Raw genomic sequence first — 18673 nt, forward strand, 5'->3', positions numbered from 1 at the left:
TGTAAAGCGCTAACCTTGAGTTTGAAGAACCAGATAAAGGTAAGAAATAATACATATGCATTATAAGTGATATTAGAACCTATATTAATTAACGAACACAAAAATAAAGCAGAAAAAAATAGAAAATAATGAACTTTTTTTCCAATAATTGGTAGGTAGTTAGTAATGTTCAATTTGCCAGTTGCTTAAGAAATTAGCGGCTGTTCCAAGTGAACCTGTTTCTTCTTGAGCATTAACTTCGCTGATCGGAGTTGACAAATCAGTATATGAAACTTCACTTTGTGACGTTTCTTGTGGAGAAGGTGTTGGAATGGGTGTCGTAAAGTGACCAGTGGGCAAAGTTATGGACGAATTCTGATAGTTTGCAGCAACATTCATAGCTGCTGCATTTCTATTTATTTCAAAATTACCCATGTCAGCTTGAAATAATATATTATTAAAATGGTACTGTACTATCGCTTTAGTCCTCTCCGAATAATTTCTCAGCTTATTTGCCACATGCTTTCCATAATCAGTACAACTATCGAATATTTCTGCGGGCTTAAGATTGCCTCTGTCGTTTTGTGAATGATCATCATTTATATCTGTAGATTGATCAAGGGAATCCTCAATATCTTCTTGCGAAGCAGCCTCCATCGTTTCTGTGTCATCCTAGAAAAAAAAACATTTCCGCATTAAAATAACATAACCAAAAATTTCGTCAACAACTCCTAATTAAAAAATAAGGTATAGGTTTAAACCGACAAGTGCACGAACCGTTTTCAAGAATATTTTTTGATATATAAAATATATCAAAAAATAATTGTGCATCTATATTTTTTTTTTAAATTTAGTCCTAAACTTAGGCCGTTTTTTATTTTATTTCAGATTCCATCAACTGCCGAAGAATGCTTCAAATTTCCAAGATTTTTTACGAACAATGGCAATTTCCACATTGTGTGGGCTCCATGGATGGGAAACATATTATAATAACGAGCCCTTTCAATACTGGAAGTGAATATTATAATATAAATCAAATTTTAGTATTGTGTTATTTGCAGTTGTGGATGCGGCATACAATTTTATTTTTGTGGACATTGGTTCTCAAGGTAGAATTTCAGACGGCGGTGTTTTTAAACATACTTCACTACATAGAAAAATCACAGAAGACAGGCTACACCTTCCTATGGACAAGTTACTGCCCGAAATAGGCAATAATATGCCATATGTTTTCTTAGCAGATGAGGCATTTCCCTTGACAAAGAGGATAATGAAACCGTACTCGGGGATGCACGAAAAAGGTACAACGCAAAGAAAATTCAACTACCACCTAAGTCGTGCAAGAAGAGTTGTAGAGAATGTTTTCGGCATTGTTTCTGCAGTTTTTTGAGTTTTACGAAAACCCATGCTATTGGAACCAGAAAAGGCAAAATACGTAGTCATGACAGCAGTATGCCTACATAACTTTCTACGAAAAAGTAAATCTCGAAATACTTATACTCCCCCTGGAACATTTGACCAAGAAGACAGCATGGGAAATATAATTCCTGGTAACTGGAGAAGTGAAGGCAACAATGATTTGTCATCATTCATACCCATCAGGCAAATTCCACGTAAAACATCATTGGAAGCAAAAGAAGTGCGGGATAAATTTGCAACTTACTTTTACAATAAATAAATATAATTAATACCTATGTAAATATTACTTCAGTTTCTGCCTATTATTATTTATGAGTCAAATATACTTACATTGAGAGAAGTTAATGTTTCTGTTGGTTCATCTCTGTCTAATAAAAAGGCCATTCGGGTGAAAGCAAACCATTTGGATATATACACTTCTTGCCTACCTATAAAAGACATTGTTTTTAAAATATAACACCTAATTTGGTCCACAGTGCTGTATAAATTACCTTTACCGGTACCAACAGATTTTTTGCCTTTGGATTTTTCCCGCCTGAAACTTGCCAACATGCTCTCCATTTTCTTTTTTACCTCTTCACTACCACACTGCATGTTTTGACCAATATTCACCCAGGCGTCATGCTTTTTTATTTTATAGTAATACAATCCGTGTTTGGGATTCCACAACACAGGGTTTTGTTCATAAATGTCAATTAATTTTAAACATGCTTCCCTATTTCACTCCATTATCAAATTATTATTTAAATAATAAAACTAAATAACTCTTTCTTATTTTTTCCGTACCTTCAAAACACACAGACAACTCGAATGCTGCGAACCGCGCGAACTATATTAATTCCGTCAACTGAATAATTCGGCGAACAATAAACCTCTTTGAGCATTTCCGATTTACCGACAAGCTCCGGAAAACGTTCCGGCTCGTTAGATTCGGCTCGGGCGCAAGTCCACACTTAGCGAATTCGGCTTTGCTCGTTCAGCTCTTTCTGTTCGTTCGGGCTAAAATGTTCAAGTCTGGACCCACCTTTATACATACCAACAAATGTGTAACCATAGCAACGGGTTTAAAATACATACAAATAAACCACACGCATGTAAGTAAGGTTAAGTATGATTAGAGAGAAAAATATTGTTAAAAATGTCAGATTTATCTTCTTATGGCATATATTTCAACGAAGTGGATAAAATATGCATTTTAGAACCTGAAAGTTCCAAGCTTACGCATGACCTAAAGGAGGACTGTTCGCTTTATGTGGAAAGTAAGTTATACCGTTTTTCTTTATAGAATTTAATTTGTTTGGCTATTTCCTATACAGGGTGTCCCGAAATTACATCGCAATATTTTACCAGCCGCATCTTTGTCTAAAAATAAGACAAAAACTTCATATACAGGAATGTTGAAAAGTGAATCGTTTTTATATTACATGTTATCGTATACTACTGTTATTGTTATTAACTGATTTTATAACATTTTATGCTAAAATATATACAGGGTCGATTAAAATTAGTGGTCAGCAAAGATAAAAATGTCATAACTTTTTTCTGGTTATTTTGTAATTATTTGGATAGTAAAATTAAAAAGAACCTACATTTTTACATAAAAAGGGTGCTCTTGCCTTATTTGAAAATATTAACAAAAAACCATGTTCAACAGGAATTATAAAACACCCTGTAACATCAAAACGATTTACTTTTCAAGATTCCTGTATATGAGGCGTGTCATATCAAAAGCAACAATCGCCACTTTTTGTAAATATTGAGTTTTGGGCATAAATTATTATTGCTAAAGCTCCTTTATTACCCTAGAAATTTATTTGTAGCATAAAAGACAATATCCCTATCCCATACAAAATTAGGTTTAAAAATTGCCGTTTATTGCAAAACATACAATCTCCACTGTGTGATTCACAGCAAAATAAGCAATATCCATTTCAACCAATTACAGTCAGTGTACGCGTCACCTGACTTGACTAGTTTTACTAGGGGTCTCCGCTTGTTTGTTTCGATGATGTTTATTTCCTGCTGTTTACGTTTAAAGATAGATTCGTTGCTTTTAGACATAATTATTATTTTCAATTTCGTGTTTGTGACCCAATATCTTCAATATTGCGGAGGGTTGTTGGGTGGGGTCAGAAATAAAACAGAAACCTGTTTCCTAAATGTCGACGTTTCGACTTATATTAAGTCATCCTCAGGACACTGAAATGGATTCAAGTAATTACAGAGATAAAACAAAGTAATTTCAAGTACATAAAAAACACTATTAAAATAAATGTTCTTTAAGTTACAAAAACTAAAACAACAAAAAACAAAAACCACGACACAGTTAAAATTAGATTCAGGTACAATCCGTTAAAAAAAAAATTTTTATAAAAAAAAAACAGTATACATTTTTTTTTTTTTTTTTTTTTTTTTTTTTTTTTTCTGACCCCACCCAACAACCCTCCGCAATAATAATTATTATTTGAATTAATTTAAAACAGTGTAGTTGGTTATAGAGTAAATTTTTATAGTAATAGACTATAAAAATTTTAATTTTGATAATTTTGAACAGGATTTAGAAGGGAAGGATTGGCATAGCTTTTTAAGGGAAAATGATGTTGATAGAAAGCTTAATATGTTGAACCAGCATATTCTCTCTACTTTTGATCAGCATGCGCCTATTATAACCATAAAAGTCTCCAAATGCAAAGCACCCTGGCTTACTCCTAACTTGAAACTCATTATGAAACAAAGAGATAATGCTTTACAAAAATTCAAGCGAAGTCGTTTACAGATTGATTGGGATGAGTATAAACAACGTCGTAATTTTGCATTGACTTGCGTACGGAGGGAGATAAAAGCCTATTTAGATAACTTAGCTAAAAATCACACTAATCCGAAACTTCTTTGGCAATCCTTAGGTGATTTAAATGTTAAAACCCTAAAGTCCTATGACCTTCCTAAGGAATTATCTAATCCGCAAGAACAATTGAGCAGATAAGTCATATTATTAATAAGGAATTACACTCTAATGCATATGGTGTAGATGGCATATCGGCAAGAATGCTAAAATATTGTAGCCCATTTATTGATAAATATATTACTCACCTCATAAACTACTGTCTAGAAAAGCAATATTTTCCTCGTCTTTGGCGTACTGCAATCGGTAGGCCTATTCCAAAGACATCCGACCCTAAGGACTTTTCCGACCTTAGAATAGTCAGTATTTTGCCAACGTTTTCAAAAGTTTTGAAAAATTTGTTTATAAACAAATATACCAATATGTATGTGAAAAAAATATAATTCCAAACTATCAGTGTGGGTTTAGAAAAAAACTATTCAACGGCGACTGCCTTAGCTACAGTAATCAGTGATATAATTGATGCCTATGATAAAGGTGATAACGTTATTTTAGCTCTTTTAGACTTTTCAAAAGCGTTTGACACCATTGATCATAAATTATTAATAGCTAAATTAAAATATTACGGCTTTCATTATTCGCTGATTAATTTAATATCTTCCTACCTAAAAGACAGGTTTCAGTGTGTCTCGTGCAATGATAAGTGTCTGATTCTATCTCCATTTTATCTGGTGTTCCTCAGGGTAGCGTGTTGGGCCCTTTACTGTTTTTGGTATATACTTCTAGTATTTTGCAGTCAATAAAACATTGTAAACGCCAAGCCTATGCTGACGATACACAACTTTATTTTAATTTTAATTCTGCTGATGTTTTATTGGCAAATACATTAATTAATGAGGATCTAAAAATTGTAAGTGAACTCTCAGCACAACATAATTAAAAATTGAATGCCTCAAAATCTATATTACTAATATTTGGCCCTAAAACGAAAATTGATTTTATTAAAGAGCATTTAGATGTAAATATTAATGGTGTAGAGATTCCTGTTGTTAAAACTGCAAGGAATTTGGGTATGTGGGTGGACACTGATATAAAATGTAAAATGCATGTTTCTAAGATTACACAAAAGGCCTACCTTTCGTTAAAACTTTTATATTCCAGCAGACATATCTTGAGCCAACAACTTCGAAAGAATCTATGTGGATCACTAGTGTTGTCAAATTTTAATTACTGCGATTTTATCTAAGGACCATGCTTGGATATCAACACAAAGTATAGAATCCAGAAAGTTCAAAATACTTGCGCTAGACTTATATTTGGCTTAAGAAAGTATGATCGTATTAGTGCTAAAATTGAGGAGTTGGGATGGTTAAGAATGGAAGATCGTAGAGCTCTTCATGTGGGTAACTTTCTTCACAAATTAATGACATGCCCCAATGCTTTTTATTCATTAAAAGATAAATTTGTTTTAAGAACTTTCGTACATTCACGAGTCCTACGTATTTCAAGTTCATTTACTATTCCTCGTCATCGGACGGCCTTATTTAAACGAAGCTTTGTATATAACAGTATTAAATTATATAATAGGATTCCTGACAGGTTAAGATCTTTAACATATACCAAGTTTAAAAAAGCGTTTAAAGTTTTTATTATAAACCAGGAATTATGAAAGGTGAGTGCATCAGTTATTAAATTATTATTCTGTTAAATTTTTTATGTGTTACAATGATTATTATTATTGTTTAAAAATGATAATATTATCTTTTGTCTAAAACTTGTAATATTTAGACATTATTACTTTTTTTTTTTTAATTATTTTGGGTACTTTTAGGTCATTACTTTAATTTTGCTAGCCAATCACAATGTATTTTTGTTTTATTTCTTTTAAGTGTAAATCTTAATTTTCTTTTGTTTATAGTGTATTAGTAAATAAGCCATCTATGGTGCTTCAGTGGTTAAGTATGAATAGCTACTGCAGCTAGACTTCGCCACTGCTTGCACCTATACCATTAAAATATTAAATTAATGTTTTATAGTACTTATTTATGTATTTTGTGGTATCTAATAAAAGACGATTTATTATTATTATTATTATTTGGTTTGCGATATTCGCGGAAAGTTGTTTAAAATGGAACATCCATTAGAAGTTGAACAATCAAAAGCTAGAAAGTGGCGTTCAAATCCCGAGAAATGGACCCGGAATGCACAAAAAAGCAAGGTAGGAAACATTGAATATTTCTATAACTTTAGCAATAAAATTGATAACACCGTTAGCAGGCATTATCGATGTTGATAATTTATTGTTATATCACTAAAACTGTGCTTCGGAAACATATGTTTTTAAATTATTTAAAGGTGTTTCTTTTTGTTATAGATACATGCCTTCCAAGCTTCCAGTAGCTCCACAATGTAGTCATCATTCTGGGGCTCTTCAATGTAAGAAACTTACTATGAGGGACTTAAAAGCTTTTCATGAAAAATTTTATTCTACTTATGATAAGTTAAAACAAGATGATTTAATTTTGAAGTACACACAAGTGTTAAACATAAAAAGACGTCGTTCTAAAAATTAAATGCACTCAAGGAAGCAATTCCATACAAAATATTTTCTTAGCAGCATCGAACGTACTTTGATTCCTGTGTGTCAACAGACGTTTCTGAATTCTTTAAATATTAAGAGATTTCGAGTGCAGCGTGCTATTGAAAATTTCATGAAAACTGGTACTGTGCCCCAAGAAAATAGAGATGGCGATTATAAATCAAAAAAATTTAAAAACAAATACTTGGCTGTAATACTTTTTTTGAAATCACTAAAATGTGACAGCTCACACTACTGTCGGTCTGCCTCTATGCGGCAGTACTTAAGCTCGGATCTAAATATTAATAAATTAATTAGATTGTATAATGGCTGATAGATTGTACCAGGCTGCCCCCTGAGCTTAAAGTCAAGCGTACGTATTTTTGGAAAATATTTAGCACTAAACTCAATTTAGGTTTTGGGCATCCTGTTACCGACGACATGTTCTACGTGCATACAATTAACTTTAAAAATTAAGAGTGAAACAGATGTAAATAAAAAGTCGAAGCTTATGGCTGAGAAACAAGTTCATAAATACAGAGCTAAAGCATTTTTTGATCTGGTACGCGAGAAGAGGGATGACCTTATTACCTTTTGCTTTGACTATGAAAAAAATGCACCCCTTCCAAAAATACCTGATCAGAGTTGTTACTACAGCCGTCAGTTATACCTTTATAATTTTACAATCACACAGGGAAGTTCAAAAGACACATTGTCTAAAAATAATACGTTCTGTTACGTATGGACCGAAGATGTTCACAAAAAAGGCTCAAATGAAATTGCCTCAGCCCTGTACCACAGATTACAAAATACTGATTTTCATAATAAAAAAGTTATTCGTTTAGTTGCCGATGGTTGCGGGGGCCAAAACAAAAACATTACTATCATTGCTGCTTGCTCTTTTTGATTGCAACAAAAAGCTCCTCAAAACATTGAAACAATAGAGCTTGTGTTTCCAATTACAGGGCACTCTTTTATTCCGCCAGACCGAGTCTTCGGCAATATCGAGAAGAAAATCAAAACTTTCGAAAACATTGTAAATCCAGATCAGTATAAAGACTTTATATCTGAACATGGGACTATCATAGAGCTTGGTAGTGACTGCGTCGTTGCAGATTTTAAGGCAGCAGCTGAAACTGTTTTAAAATCCACAAGTTCTTTACACTTTAAGATAACAGAGTGCAAAAGATTCTTCATACGAAAAAGCACAAGAAAAAACGATATTTTAGTAAGAGGAGAAACTGTGTATAAGCATAACATGAGTTTATTTAAATCAATAACAAAAAAGAATAGACTTTTGGAAAATTTTCAAACAGCCGTAATACGAAAATATGGAGTGAAAATCAAAGAGGAAAAGGCTAATGATGTCAAAAAGTTGTTACTAAAGCACTTTGGAGAACAGTGGGAGCTAAATGTTGAATTAGTTTATTTCAAGAAATTTTTTGAACGGAATAATCTGGGTCCAGAAAACGAAGAATCCGATCTGTGTGGACCATTTGAAGACTTTCCCGAATTCGTTGTTTGAACTTTAATCTTAATTAATAACATTTCTAATTATTAAGTGATGTGTTAAAAATTGTATTTTAGTAATGATGTTCAATAAATAAAAAATGTCAAAAATGTCTTGAGTAGTTTTAATACTGTGTTCCGTAGCAAAATCAGTAATCTTCGTAATACGTCACAACAAAACTAACAATATCCGAATGGTTATATCAAAGTCAACAATCTCCAATTTTTATTTTTAAATTATGGTGGTATTATTAATCCTAAGATGTTTTTAGAATATATTTATACTAGGAAGGACATTTACTAACAAACTATACAAACTTATATTTTGAAAAAATATAAGTTTGTATAGTTAAGGTCCTATCTCTGATACGAATTTCAAATTGCAAGGTGGCACCCATCCGCCGTTTTAACTGTCATTTCTAAAGAGCCTAGAAGTAAGGAGATTGATCTATATGCTAAACGTGTGTACAAAAATGAACGAAAACTAGTTTTAGAAAGTTGCCACATCGGCGCTGTTGGTTAGAAATGAACTCTGATTGGCTGGACTGACCTTTTGATAATGTTAGTATTTCCGAAATCGTAATATTAACTATTTTTTCTTATTAGGTACATTAACATTAAGATAATTGTTAGTCATAATAGCCTATGGTACGTTTGCGAGTGTTTCCAACTGCCTAATGATAATGAGGCAGGATCCCAAAAGAATGCTTATGTTTTGAATATACTTCTGTAGGTTCATTACAAGCTAACGGTAAAATATATCGTTCCCCTAATACTGATTCTATAATGAACGCCTTTCTTATTTTTCGCGTATATAGCTTTAAAGCATGTTTTAATGGCTTCTCGCTGGACTGAAGGAAGTGCGGTAAAAGCTTCGCCTAAAACATCTACATATTTGTAGTTTTTCACATTCTTTCATCATATTGGTACTGTCTTCTTCTAATTTTTTATTGCGAGTGAAGGATACAAATTGCACATAATAATAACGATAATACATCTCACATTAAAACCATAAGGTATCTTTATTTCCATGCAGACGTAACAGTTATGCAGTCTTAGAAAAGTTAAAACCCTTCTGTTTTCTTTTTTCCCGATCCAACGCCTTATCCCCATTGAAAATTAATTTAAAACGATTCTTCTTCTCTATCAAAAATTCTTTTTTTTGAAATGGTCAAATTCACGTGAGTCAAAATAAAAACTAGGTGCAGAGTAGCCAATTAGAGTGAGGTAAACTTCTCACTAACAGCGCTGAGGTGACTATTCTGTGAACCCAGTTTTCGTTTAATTTTGCGTACGCGTGAGCTCATTTGGAAAGCGCGGAGATCAGTCTCCTTATATCCAGTCTCCATGATCATTTTTATGCTAACAGTTAGCGGATCAGCAGGTTTAACCAACACCGGGTTTTTTTTCTTAAAGAAATTCACAAATTTGAAAAAAATCGCCATTTGGAAAGTCGAAACTAATTCCTACTTTCGGCGTATGAGAGCCATCTTGGAAAAAACTGTACATCTAAAAATGACGCTATACATCCCAAGATGGTGCCGATCAGCTATTTTACGTAGTAGTAAGTAGCTACTGTTATTTCTATTTCCCAACTTAGCCCAGTGTGAATTTTACGTCATACGGTCGTAATGGCGTTTATAGGCACCAAGTCGTAACTGTCATTTCCGTTCTTCAAGTTAACTGATCAGCTGTTAAGCCACGCCCAGTTTTTATGATTTTTTATTTTTCAAAGAAATTGACGAATTTGAAAAAATCGCCGACAAGTTCATATCGATGGTGGAGGAGCTGAGCCAGAAGATCGAAAAGCAAAAAATGAAAGCGATCGGGGCACGGAATTTATTGCAAGGGATGGAGAAGCAAAAGGAGACCAACCAGCAGCAACTTCATGTAAGATTAAGTTATATTTTAGCTGAGAAACGCTTTCAGTATTCAAGGTTTTTTTACCATTAAACAGGGTGTCCCAAACACTAAACGTACAGTGTAATCCGCATATAATGGACTTGAGGGGACCAAGAGATATAGTTCATTATACCCGAGTATCCATCTTATGAGATGAAACAAATTATGTATGCACAATTTAATTAAAAACTGTATTTTATTAGTAAACAGGTACACATATATGTATGTATACGTACATACACAATCATACATATTTATAAAAACATTACTTCTCAAAAAAGTCAGTTATTTTACTTTGAATCGAGTGCTTTTTTTATAATTGTTTTGCTAAATAAGTTTAAGTTTATTTAATTTTGAAAACAGCTCAGTGCTGTTCTCTTCCTGTAGAAAATAACGTTGTAATATTTGTACACAACTAAGAGCCTCTTCTTTGGTTACCTCGGTTTCTTCTGCTGTATCATCTTCAATATCTTCAACTTCTTCTTCCTGAAATGTTTGATTTACCAAGTCTACATCAGATAATTCTTCTCTTACAGTAACGTTCTTATCGACATTAACGAAATCCTCTAAAACCATTAATTTGTTTATTCTTATCAGCTCGGCCAGTGGAACGTCATCTACAGGATCGGATTCCATAGTAGTAGTAGCTGTTGCTTTTACTATCCCGGCATGACGAAAACAATTTAGCAAAACTTAACAAATGTACAGCTTCCAAAATAGTAATGCTTTTCTGAATATTGGTAGTATTTTCCATAATCTCCATTATTTTCATCAGCATTTGTTTCCTATAACCTTGTTTCAAACTCCAAATGACACCCTGGTCCATGGGCTGTAGAACTGATGTCACATTAGGTGGTAAAAAAAGTAACTTGATACAATGAAGTCTCATTTCCGGATGATCCGGGCAATTATCCACTAAAACATTTTTCGATTTTCTTTGAAGAGCTCTCTGTCCCACTTTTTTAAATAATCTTTCCAAGAATAGTCCACAGGAAGAGTCTTAACGTATTTAAAACACCGGTGATTTTGAAATTTTCCTGAAACAACTAATCGTAAATTTAGAATTTAAAATTACATTTATGAACTCTTAAAACTTACCTATAATGAGCAATTTTCGTTTCTCGGTTCTAGAAGCATTAGCGCAAACCATTGCTGTGATACTTCTTTTGACATCTTTCCCAGTTTCGTCGGCATTAAATATGTCATTCTCTGTATAGTCATTACTTATCAGAGGCCAAACACGAGCCAACCAGTCATCTGTAATATTTCTATCTACTGAAGCCGACTCACCGCATACTTTTCCAAACACAATGTTATGCCTTTTTTTTAAAGCGGTCAATCCATCCAGAGCTGCATGTGAACTCCTCGCCGATTAATTTTGCCTTGACTTGTAACATTGGCCCACTTACTGGAAAATTGTTTGCCCTTTTTTGTTGAAACCACTTGAATAACATTTCGTCGACCTGAGGATGTTGAGACAAACGTATTTTTTTCTTCTTTTGGTCGTTAAGTTTCCAATCATTTTGAATTTTTTCGCGATTCTTCCAAAGATTCGATACAGTGGATTTTCTTAACGCCATTTTTACCCCAACATACATTCGCCTGAGAAGTTCCTTTTTCAATATCACTTATTATTGCTAATTTTAGCGTAAAAGCCCCTTTTACCTTTTTCTCCACATTTTTTAAAAGTCTCGAGACAAATACGGCACCTCGAATAACACCCACAAAACAACTGCAAGCGCGAGCTCGAATAAAAGCTTGTTTACTATTGCATCAGAAAATATCGTTTCAGGGAATTCCCGAAAATCCTCCCTTATGATAGACACAGTAGACTAATTTTTAGTCCTCTATAAGCAAGGTTCCATTATAAACGAGTACATCTTATCCGAGGATTTTACATGTTTTTAAGCCGGGACTTCAAAATTCGTTCATTACATGCGAGTTTCTATTATAAGCGAGTTCATTATAAATGGATTATACTGTATTAAAAATTTTTCCAGTACAAGTATATTATACCCTTAAGCACACTAAATTCAAAGATTTTATTGACCAACACTAATTGGTAAAATTTAAAACTAATAGTAGAAAGTACATTAAAGGCTTAAACATAGTCATGCCAAATAGATCAACGTAACTGAACACCATTGAATACTCTATATAGCCCATAGACATATAAATAAGGATTATTACCTATATACTATTATACCCTTATTTATATGTCTATGATATAGCCCATATATAAAGTATGCATGCTTTCTTGGCCAAATTGGCTTCAGAAGTATTACAATAAAATACATTATGTCTATAATGAACTTTGAAACTTAGATATCAATTGTAATTTGCGCTGTATTACCGATTAAGTCTGGAATTTAAACGTAAGTTGTTTGTTGTTAACACTTTTGTTATTAAAACGCATATTATTTATGCTAAAAATCAAAGTTATATTCAGCAACAACAAGGTACCTGTTTACAAAGCTATTTTTTACGAGCGAGAGAGAGACTGACCAGTTGTCTGTTTGCAGCAACAACCGTACATCGCGCACCATGTAGTAGCAGTTTCTTAAAGTAACAAATTTGGATGTTGCCGCATTGATTTAAATTTAATATTATTTTGCTCGAACACAAATACACGTTACTAACATTATACATGTTTAGCTTAAAGGATTGCATCTACCATACAGACTGAATAGGAAAGTATGATATTATTTTTGCATAAGAAGCTGTAACTTTTCCATATACTATTAATTAGCAGACACCCTGTAGATTTTACATACAAACCTCGCTTAATTCACAAATTTGTCCATACTTTCTCTGAAAATATCTCGTTTCTATTTTAGGCAATAATAAACGAGGTATCGATGGAACTGGAACGTCTGAAGATCCAACTGAACTCCCTACAAAAAACCGAAATGGAGCAGAACGAAGTAATAACACAACTGACCCTTTATTAAAAATCTACTAAATAATTTATTATTATAAGTGTACAACAAATAATACAAGTAATCTGCACTTAGAAAAATATCCTAAAGTCCACTGTCTTCGCACGAAAAAAAATAAAACATCAAATTGTTCCGAGAACATGTTAAGCCACAACGTTAAAATATTCTGACGCTTTAACAAAGAAATTAAAAAAAAAAGAAAAAACACTTAAACGCCAGAAAAACAAAAAAAATATTGTATAGGGTGTAACATGCGGGGTGCAAAATACCGCTGAAACCCTCTAAAATACTGTTATCTTTTTCGTTTAAATATTATTTACACTCTTTTGTGAAGGCACCCATTTTAATGAATCAAATAAACGTGTTATTGTTGTTGAGTGGAAGCGGGGAGTCACGTGTGTATCAGATCTTACTTGTTGAAAACATGTACGACTAAAACGCGCCTATAAACCATAATATAAACTTGGTGTCCGAGCTGGAATGTACAGCAATGACCACAAAAAAAAACCAATTAAACCCATATTGCTCCCAAAAACGATTTACAACCAATTAAAAAAAAAAACAGTTCGTTTACTAAAAGTTGTTCCTCGTACCAGTTTTAAAACGCGTATTTACAATTATTTTTTTCTTTTTGACTTTTAAACGTGCGTTACGCATATTTATAAACCAATTAGACCGGTTACACTTTGGAAACTTCATGACGACGACGACGTTTCGGCTGTTGGCGGGGCGGCGTCGTCAGTTTTGACGCGTTTCGTTGCCGTTTCTGCGTCGTCGTTGTCTTCTTCGGTGCTGATCGGTCGTTTATTCAGGTTCGGTTTGAAACGGACGATGATGGCGGTCATGTTGTCGCAGCCGGTGCCGTCGCCCACCGTGTTTGGGGCCAAACAGTGATCAAATAGCTGAAAAATAGGGTTTATGAGAATAAGTTCGATGTGGAGCATATTTTTGTAGGGCTTTTGTCAGGCCAAAAGAGGTCTTGTGTTCGAAAAGAGAAATTAAGCAAGGATATACAATTTGTCTACTTCAGTTGGCAACATATTATGGGAAACATTTTTATTATTAGTTTTATGAAAGAAAGTTATTGTTTATGAAAAGGTCTGCATGGTCCAAAACTTAAAATGCAATAATCAAATTTTATTAGTCGCATACGAGGTTTATCAAAAAATTTGCTCAAGAGTAAAGTACCTTTAATTTTCACAATAACGAAGATTGTTATAAAGAGAAGCTGGTTAAAACTAAAAACGATATTCAAATATGCAATTACATCCCGTTATTTAAAATATTTTTTACAAAATTTTCTCTAATTAGCTAGGGATACTGAACATATTTTTTATTTATAACAAACATAAATACCTTTCCGTTCAGAAGCCAATCAGCACATTATCACAAAATAATTAATAATAAAAAGTAATCTCTTAATTTCTGTTAAACACTTATAACCTTTTAATTACTTAAGGCGCGCCTTAAAACACAATAGAGATGCAATTAAAAGAATAATACCATAATAGTTAATTGTTGTGATAATTTTAACGAACATTATTAGCTCCTTTAATTCACTATCCGCCTTCTTTTTCAATACAGGTAATTGTTCTATTACAAAAGTATTTCAATACTCTTCTAATCATAACCGGAATAATACTCTGAACCGATTCTGTAATGATTCTTTCCAAATGACCAACTGTAATGGTCTTTGAAAATATATCCTTTGCTTTAAATAAACCCTATAAGAAAAAAACGAGTGACGTCAAATCTGGAGAGCGAGGGGGTCAAAAAAATCAGAAAATCGATATATAACTCTTCCATTCAAAATACTTTTCAAGGTATTACTTTACATCTAACCTAGTGGGGCATGTTGGAACCTTGCAACAAAATCCTCTAATTCATTCCCTAAAAAGAGTAAATAACGGTTTATATTCAAAGATTCATGAAACAAAAGGTCCAATTATTTTATTTCCGTAAATTCCACACCACACTTTTTTCTAAATGCATATTGGTCGCAAACTTTGGATTAATATCACTCCACCAATGGCATTTTTGGGAAGAGATTGTTCCACTTGATAAAAATATTGCTTCATCCGAAAAAAGAATATTTCTTCCCATAAATGGTTTATCTTCCTTGGATATCATAGTAAAATTCACAGCGTCTATCACGATCTACTAGTCTTTTTTAAAAATTTTCAAACCATCTCTGTTAATAAAATATGACATGGAGGCTGCCCTTTTTCGCAAGGATTTTTTAAAATCTACGATTGTTGAGACCATTATTTCAAATTCCATTAAATCAATCCTTGTTGGCTTCTTCTTTAAGTTCCGTCTCCTCGTAGGAGGTTGAATATTATCAGGACAATTCTTATTTTACCGACAGCTGCTCTAAATAGTTCGTTTGATGTGAGTGCAAACCAATCTCTTTAAAAGTTTCTGAGCCAAAATGTTCTTCTTCTTCCCTGGCTTGTATTCCCATGCATTATGTTTTGTAGTAACGCATATTTAGGTCCCCCTATAACATGTCCGAAGTATTCAAGTTTTCTTCTTTTTACCGTCTTAACTACTTCCTCCTCCTTTTGAATTCTTAGACGCAGTTCCATGTTCGGGACTTTATCTTTTCAGGATATTTTTATTATGCGATGCTAGCGTCACCTTTTAAAAGCATCAAGTTTATCCATTTCGGCCTTTTTTTAAGTCCCGTTGTTGGCGTTTCGTGGTAAATTTATTACTTACATCTCCAAAACTCTTAAATTTGGTTAATTGTACCTTACCTTGCCCTTACTGTGCTATTGTAGAGATTTTTCTCTGGGTGACTGTTATTAAACATTTCTGCAACTTCTTGATTAGTTTCATAATAATTGTCACCCACAATAAACACAATTTCAATTTTATGTTCAGTGCTAATGTTGCTGGCATTTCTACTGAATTTTATAAATACTTTCTGTCAAATACTAAATACAACTGATGTTTTTAACCTCACTGTCCAACATTTCTTGCTATAAACAAATCATTTGTTTATCAGTGCATCTTAGATTTTACATAAATACACTTACATTTGCATTGTTATTTTAAATAGGGAAAAAATTTAAGTAGCCCGATATAATTGCATATTTGAATGTAGTATAATAAAGGTACTTTACTCTCGAGCAAAATTCACATTTTTTGACAAACAAATCGTATAAGACTAATGAAATTTGATATTTTTGATTATTGCATTTTAGATTTTTGAACCATGCAGAACTTTATAAAGAATAACTTTTTCTTCCTTAAACTAATAATGAAAAAGCTTCCCATATGCTCCCAACGGATTTATCTTAAGTATGGAACGAAAAATGAAATGAGGATATATGCAAGGAAAGTGTAAAAAATCAGTATTTTCCTATTAATTTTTTTATGTATATCGCCATAAAGTATAATGTATCATTAGGCATTGTACTAAAGTGATTTTTGCATGTAAATGAATAAACTGCAACAGAAAAACACATTTCCTGTGGATTTTAGTTTTAACTATCATATCTTTGTAAGCCTAAAATATACCGCTCAGGGCAAAATAGAGCTTGTGTGCGGAAAGTGAAATAAAATATGCAAGGAAACTGTTAAACAATATCTCTTGGAATCTATAACGTCATCTCAGTAAGGTATTCCTAGGGATTGTAATAAACTTGTGATTTTTGCATATAAATGAATAAAACACAATTTCCCGTAGATTTTAGAACTATCATATTTTTGAAAGCCTCTTACATACCGGTGAGGCCACAAGAGGCCAAAGAGGAGTGCGGAAGTAAAATTAAATAATAAAGATATATGAAAAAAAAAACATATTTATTTATATCGTTCAGTCTGTACTACTATAAATATTGTACTAAAATGATGATTTTTGCATGTACATACTTCGTTAAAAGACACTAGAAAAACGTAATTTCCGAATATTCTAGAAGTAATAGTGTAAAGAAGTAATTAAAGGAGGATATGTCAAAGATACCATTAGGGATTAAACTAAAACAGTGGTTTTTTATACATGTCTGAGGTAGAGACAAGTTGTGTGTCACGTGCGGCGTTAATTCACGCTAAGATTTCGCTTATTTACTTCAGCCTTTTGCCGGTAACAAACGAAATATTAAAGAGATATTCTAAAAATTAAAAAGGAATTCTCAAAAATAAAGAAATCTATGATTGTCTGTTCCATGCTAATACAAAAAACAGAAAATCATCCCTAATATATTTATTAAGCAATACACACGTGGTTCGCGATGTTACGATGTTACCATCTTCACAGAATTTTAAGCTAGTCAATCACTACTAATAAACTTCCGCTGAATATATTAAACCAAATAAAAAAACTTCCAAACGTAAAACAAGAAATGCAGCTCAGTATTAAATAATAATTGTAAAATTTCAGTAAAATTAAGGATGATTCGAGGTTCAAAATACATCAACAAAGCCCGTGCCAGTTTAAATATTCAACAAAACCCACCTCTTCACAAATAGTAGAGATTTTCTCGGGGTTCTCGTCCAACTTTGGCTTCACAAAATCAACCACCTCCTGACTGGACATGTAGTTCCAAATACCGTCGCAGGCCAGCACCATAAACTCGTCCTCTGCCGGATTGATCGTTAAAGTTTTCACGTCTGGAAAGGCTACATACATGGGGGAAATTAGTAATGTAAAATGTCTATAAACGGTCAAATTTACCGGTGATCATTTGTTCTTTATCGCTGAGCTCCTTGTTCTGTTTGTACGCGTGATCTCCGATGGCTCTGCTTAAATTAAGGCCTCCGTTTACCCTTCCGTCCGCGGTAACTCTTCCTCCGGCTTTTACGATCCGTTCTTTTTCCGGTTCATCTTCTGGTTTGTGGTCAAAGGACATTTCTACTGCTTTACCTAAAAAAAGAGCAAACATATGCTTTGTATTAAAAATCTTGAAAAAATATTCATGTCCGTCACATGTTGTCGACCTGCCTTAAGAGGCTATTTGCATTTTAAAACGACCGATCGGCCCAGAAAATCATATTAGATTTCAATGGAACTGAAATATAATGTTCCTTGTTCTATTCTATTATATACATATTTTCGCCGTTATCACACAGAAAAAAATCAATTCTACACTTCAAAGTCTCAACAATAAAACACCAGATATAAATAAAATTTCTTTCAGTGCTTTGTATTTTCTTAGAAAAAAAAATGCGAATCTATACATTATCTTACGGTCTTCAATGTGGCGTAGCCCCTTAACACAAACAGAATATAACCAGCTACAATAACACACGTGTGTCTTTAAATGCGGGTGTCTTTTCCCATATTTCGGTTTTTCTTTTTCGGAAAATGACTACAAAATCCTTAACACATTGAGTTTTGAGCACATTTATGGAGATCTACCGATAAATCATGCACACACGCCTTTACCATGCTCAGTCATAGAAAACATTCATTTCTTTTTCGACGCTCCATTCATTCAATTGAAAACAATTTTTGAATGATTTGGTGCACCATCAAATATAATTGTCATTTTCCCCAAA

General features: G+C 33.1%; 3 protein-coding genes across 7 annotated transcripts in view; 1 reads left to right on the forward strand and 2 right to left on the reverse strand.

Moving 5' to 3' along the window:
• Nucleotides 1-2533, reverse strand: LOC126746512 (uncharacterized). Its single transcript, XM_050454814.1, has 3 exons — nt 1890-2533; nt 1729-1826; nt 1-651 (listed from the first exon to the last, which is right to left on the reverse strand). The coding sequence occupies exons 1-3, from the start codon at nt 1990-1992 to the stop codon at nt 160-162; spliced, it is 693 nt and encodes a 230-aa protein (XP_050310771.1). The 5' UTR covers nt 1993-2533; the 3' UTR covers nt 1-159.
• On the forward strand, nt 2490-13250 carry LOC126746513 (intraflagellar transport protein 20 homolog). Its single transcript, XM_050454815.1, has 3 exons — nt 2490-2657; nt 10063-10217; nt 13067-13250. The coding sequence occupies exons 1-3, from the start codon at nt 2537-2539 to the stop codon at nt 13178-13180; spliced, it is 390 nt and encodes a 129-aa protein (XP_050310772.1). The 5' UTR covers nt 2490-2536; the 3' UTR covers nt 13181-13250.
• The window catches only part of LOC126746505 (probable protein phosphatase CG10417), a 22187-nt gene continuing 16686 nt past the window's right edge, over nt 13173-18673 (reverse strand). For all 5 annotated transcript variants that reach the window (XM_050454801.1, XM_050454804.1, XM_050454802.1 and 2 more), the window contains 3 exons: nt 17850-18038; nt 17631-17794; nt 13173-14070 (listed from right to left, as the gene is read on the reverse strand). In XM_050454801.1, coding sequence (XP_050310758.1) covers nt 13864-14070; nt 17631-17794; nt 17850-18038 — 560 coding nt within the window. In that variant the 3' untranslated portion in view covers nt 13173-13863. The remainder of the gene's footprint in view (nt 14071-17630; nt 17795-17849; nt 18039-18673) is intronic.

Source organism: Anthonomus grandis, chromosome 17 (assembly GCF_022605725.1).
Source record: "Anthonomus grandis grandis chromosome 17, icAntGran1.3, whole genome shotgun sequence".
In the NCBI taxonomy this organism is placed as follows: Eukaryota; Metazoa; Arthropoda; class Insecta; order Coleoptera; family Curculionidae; genus Anthonomus; species Anthonomus grandis.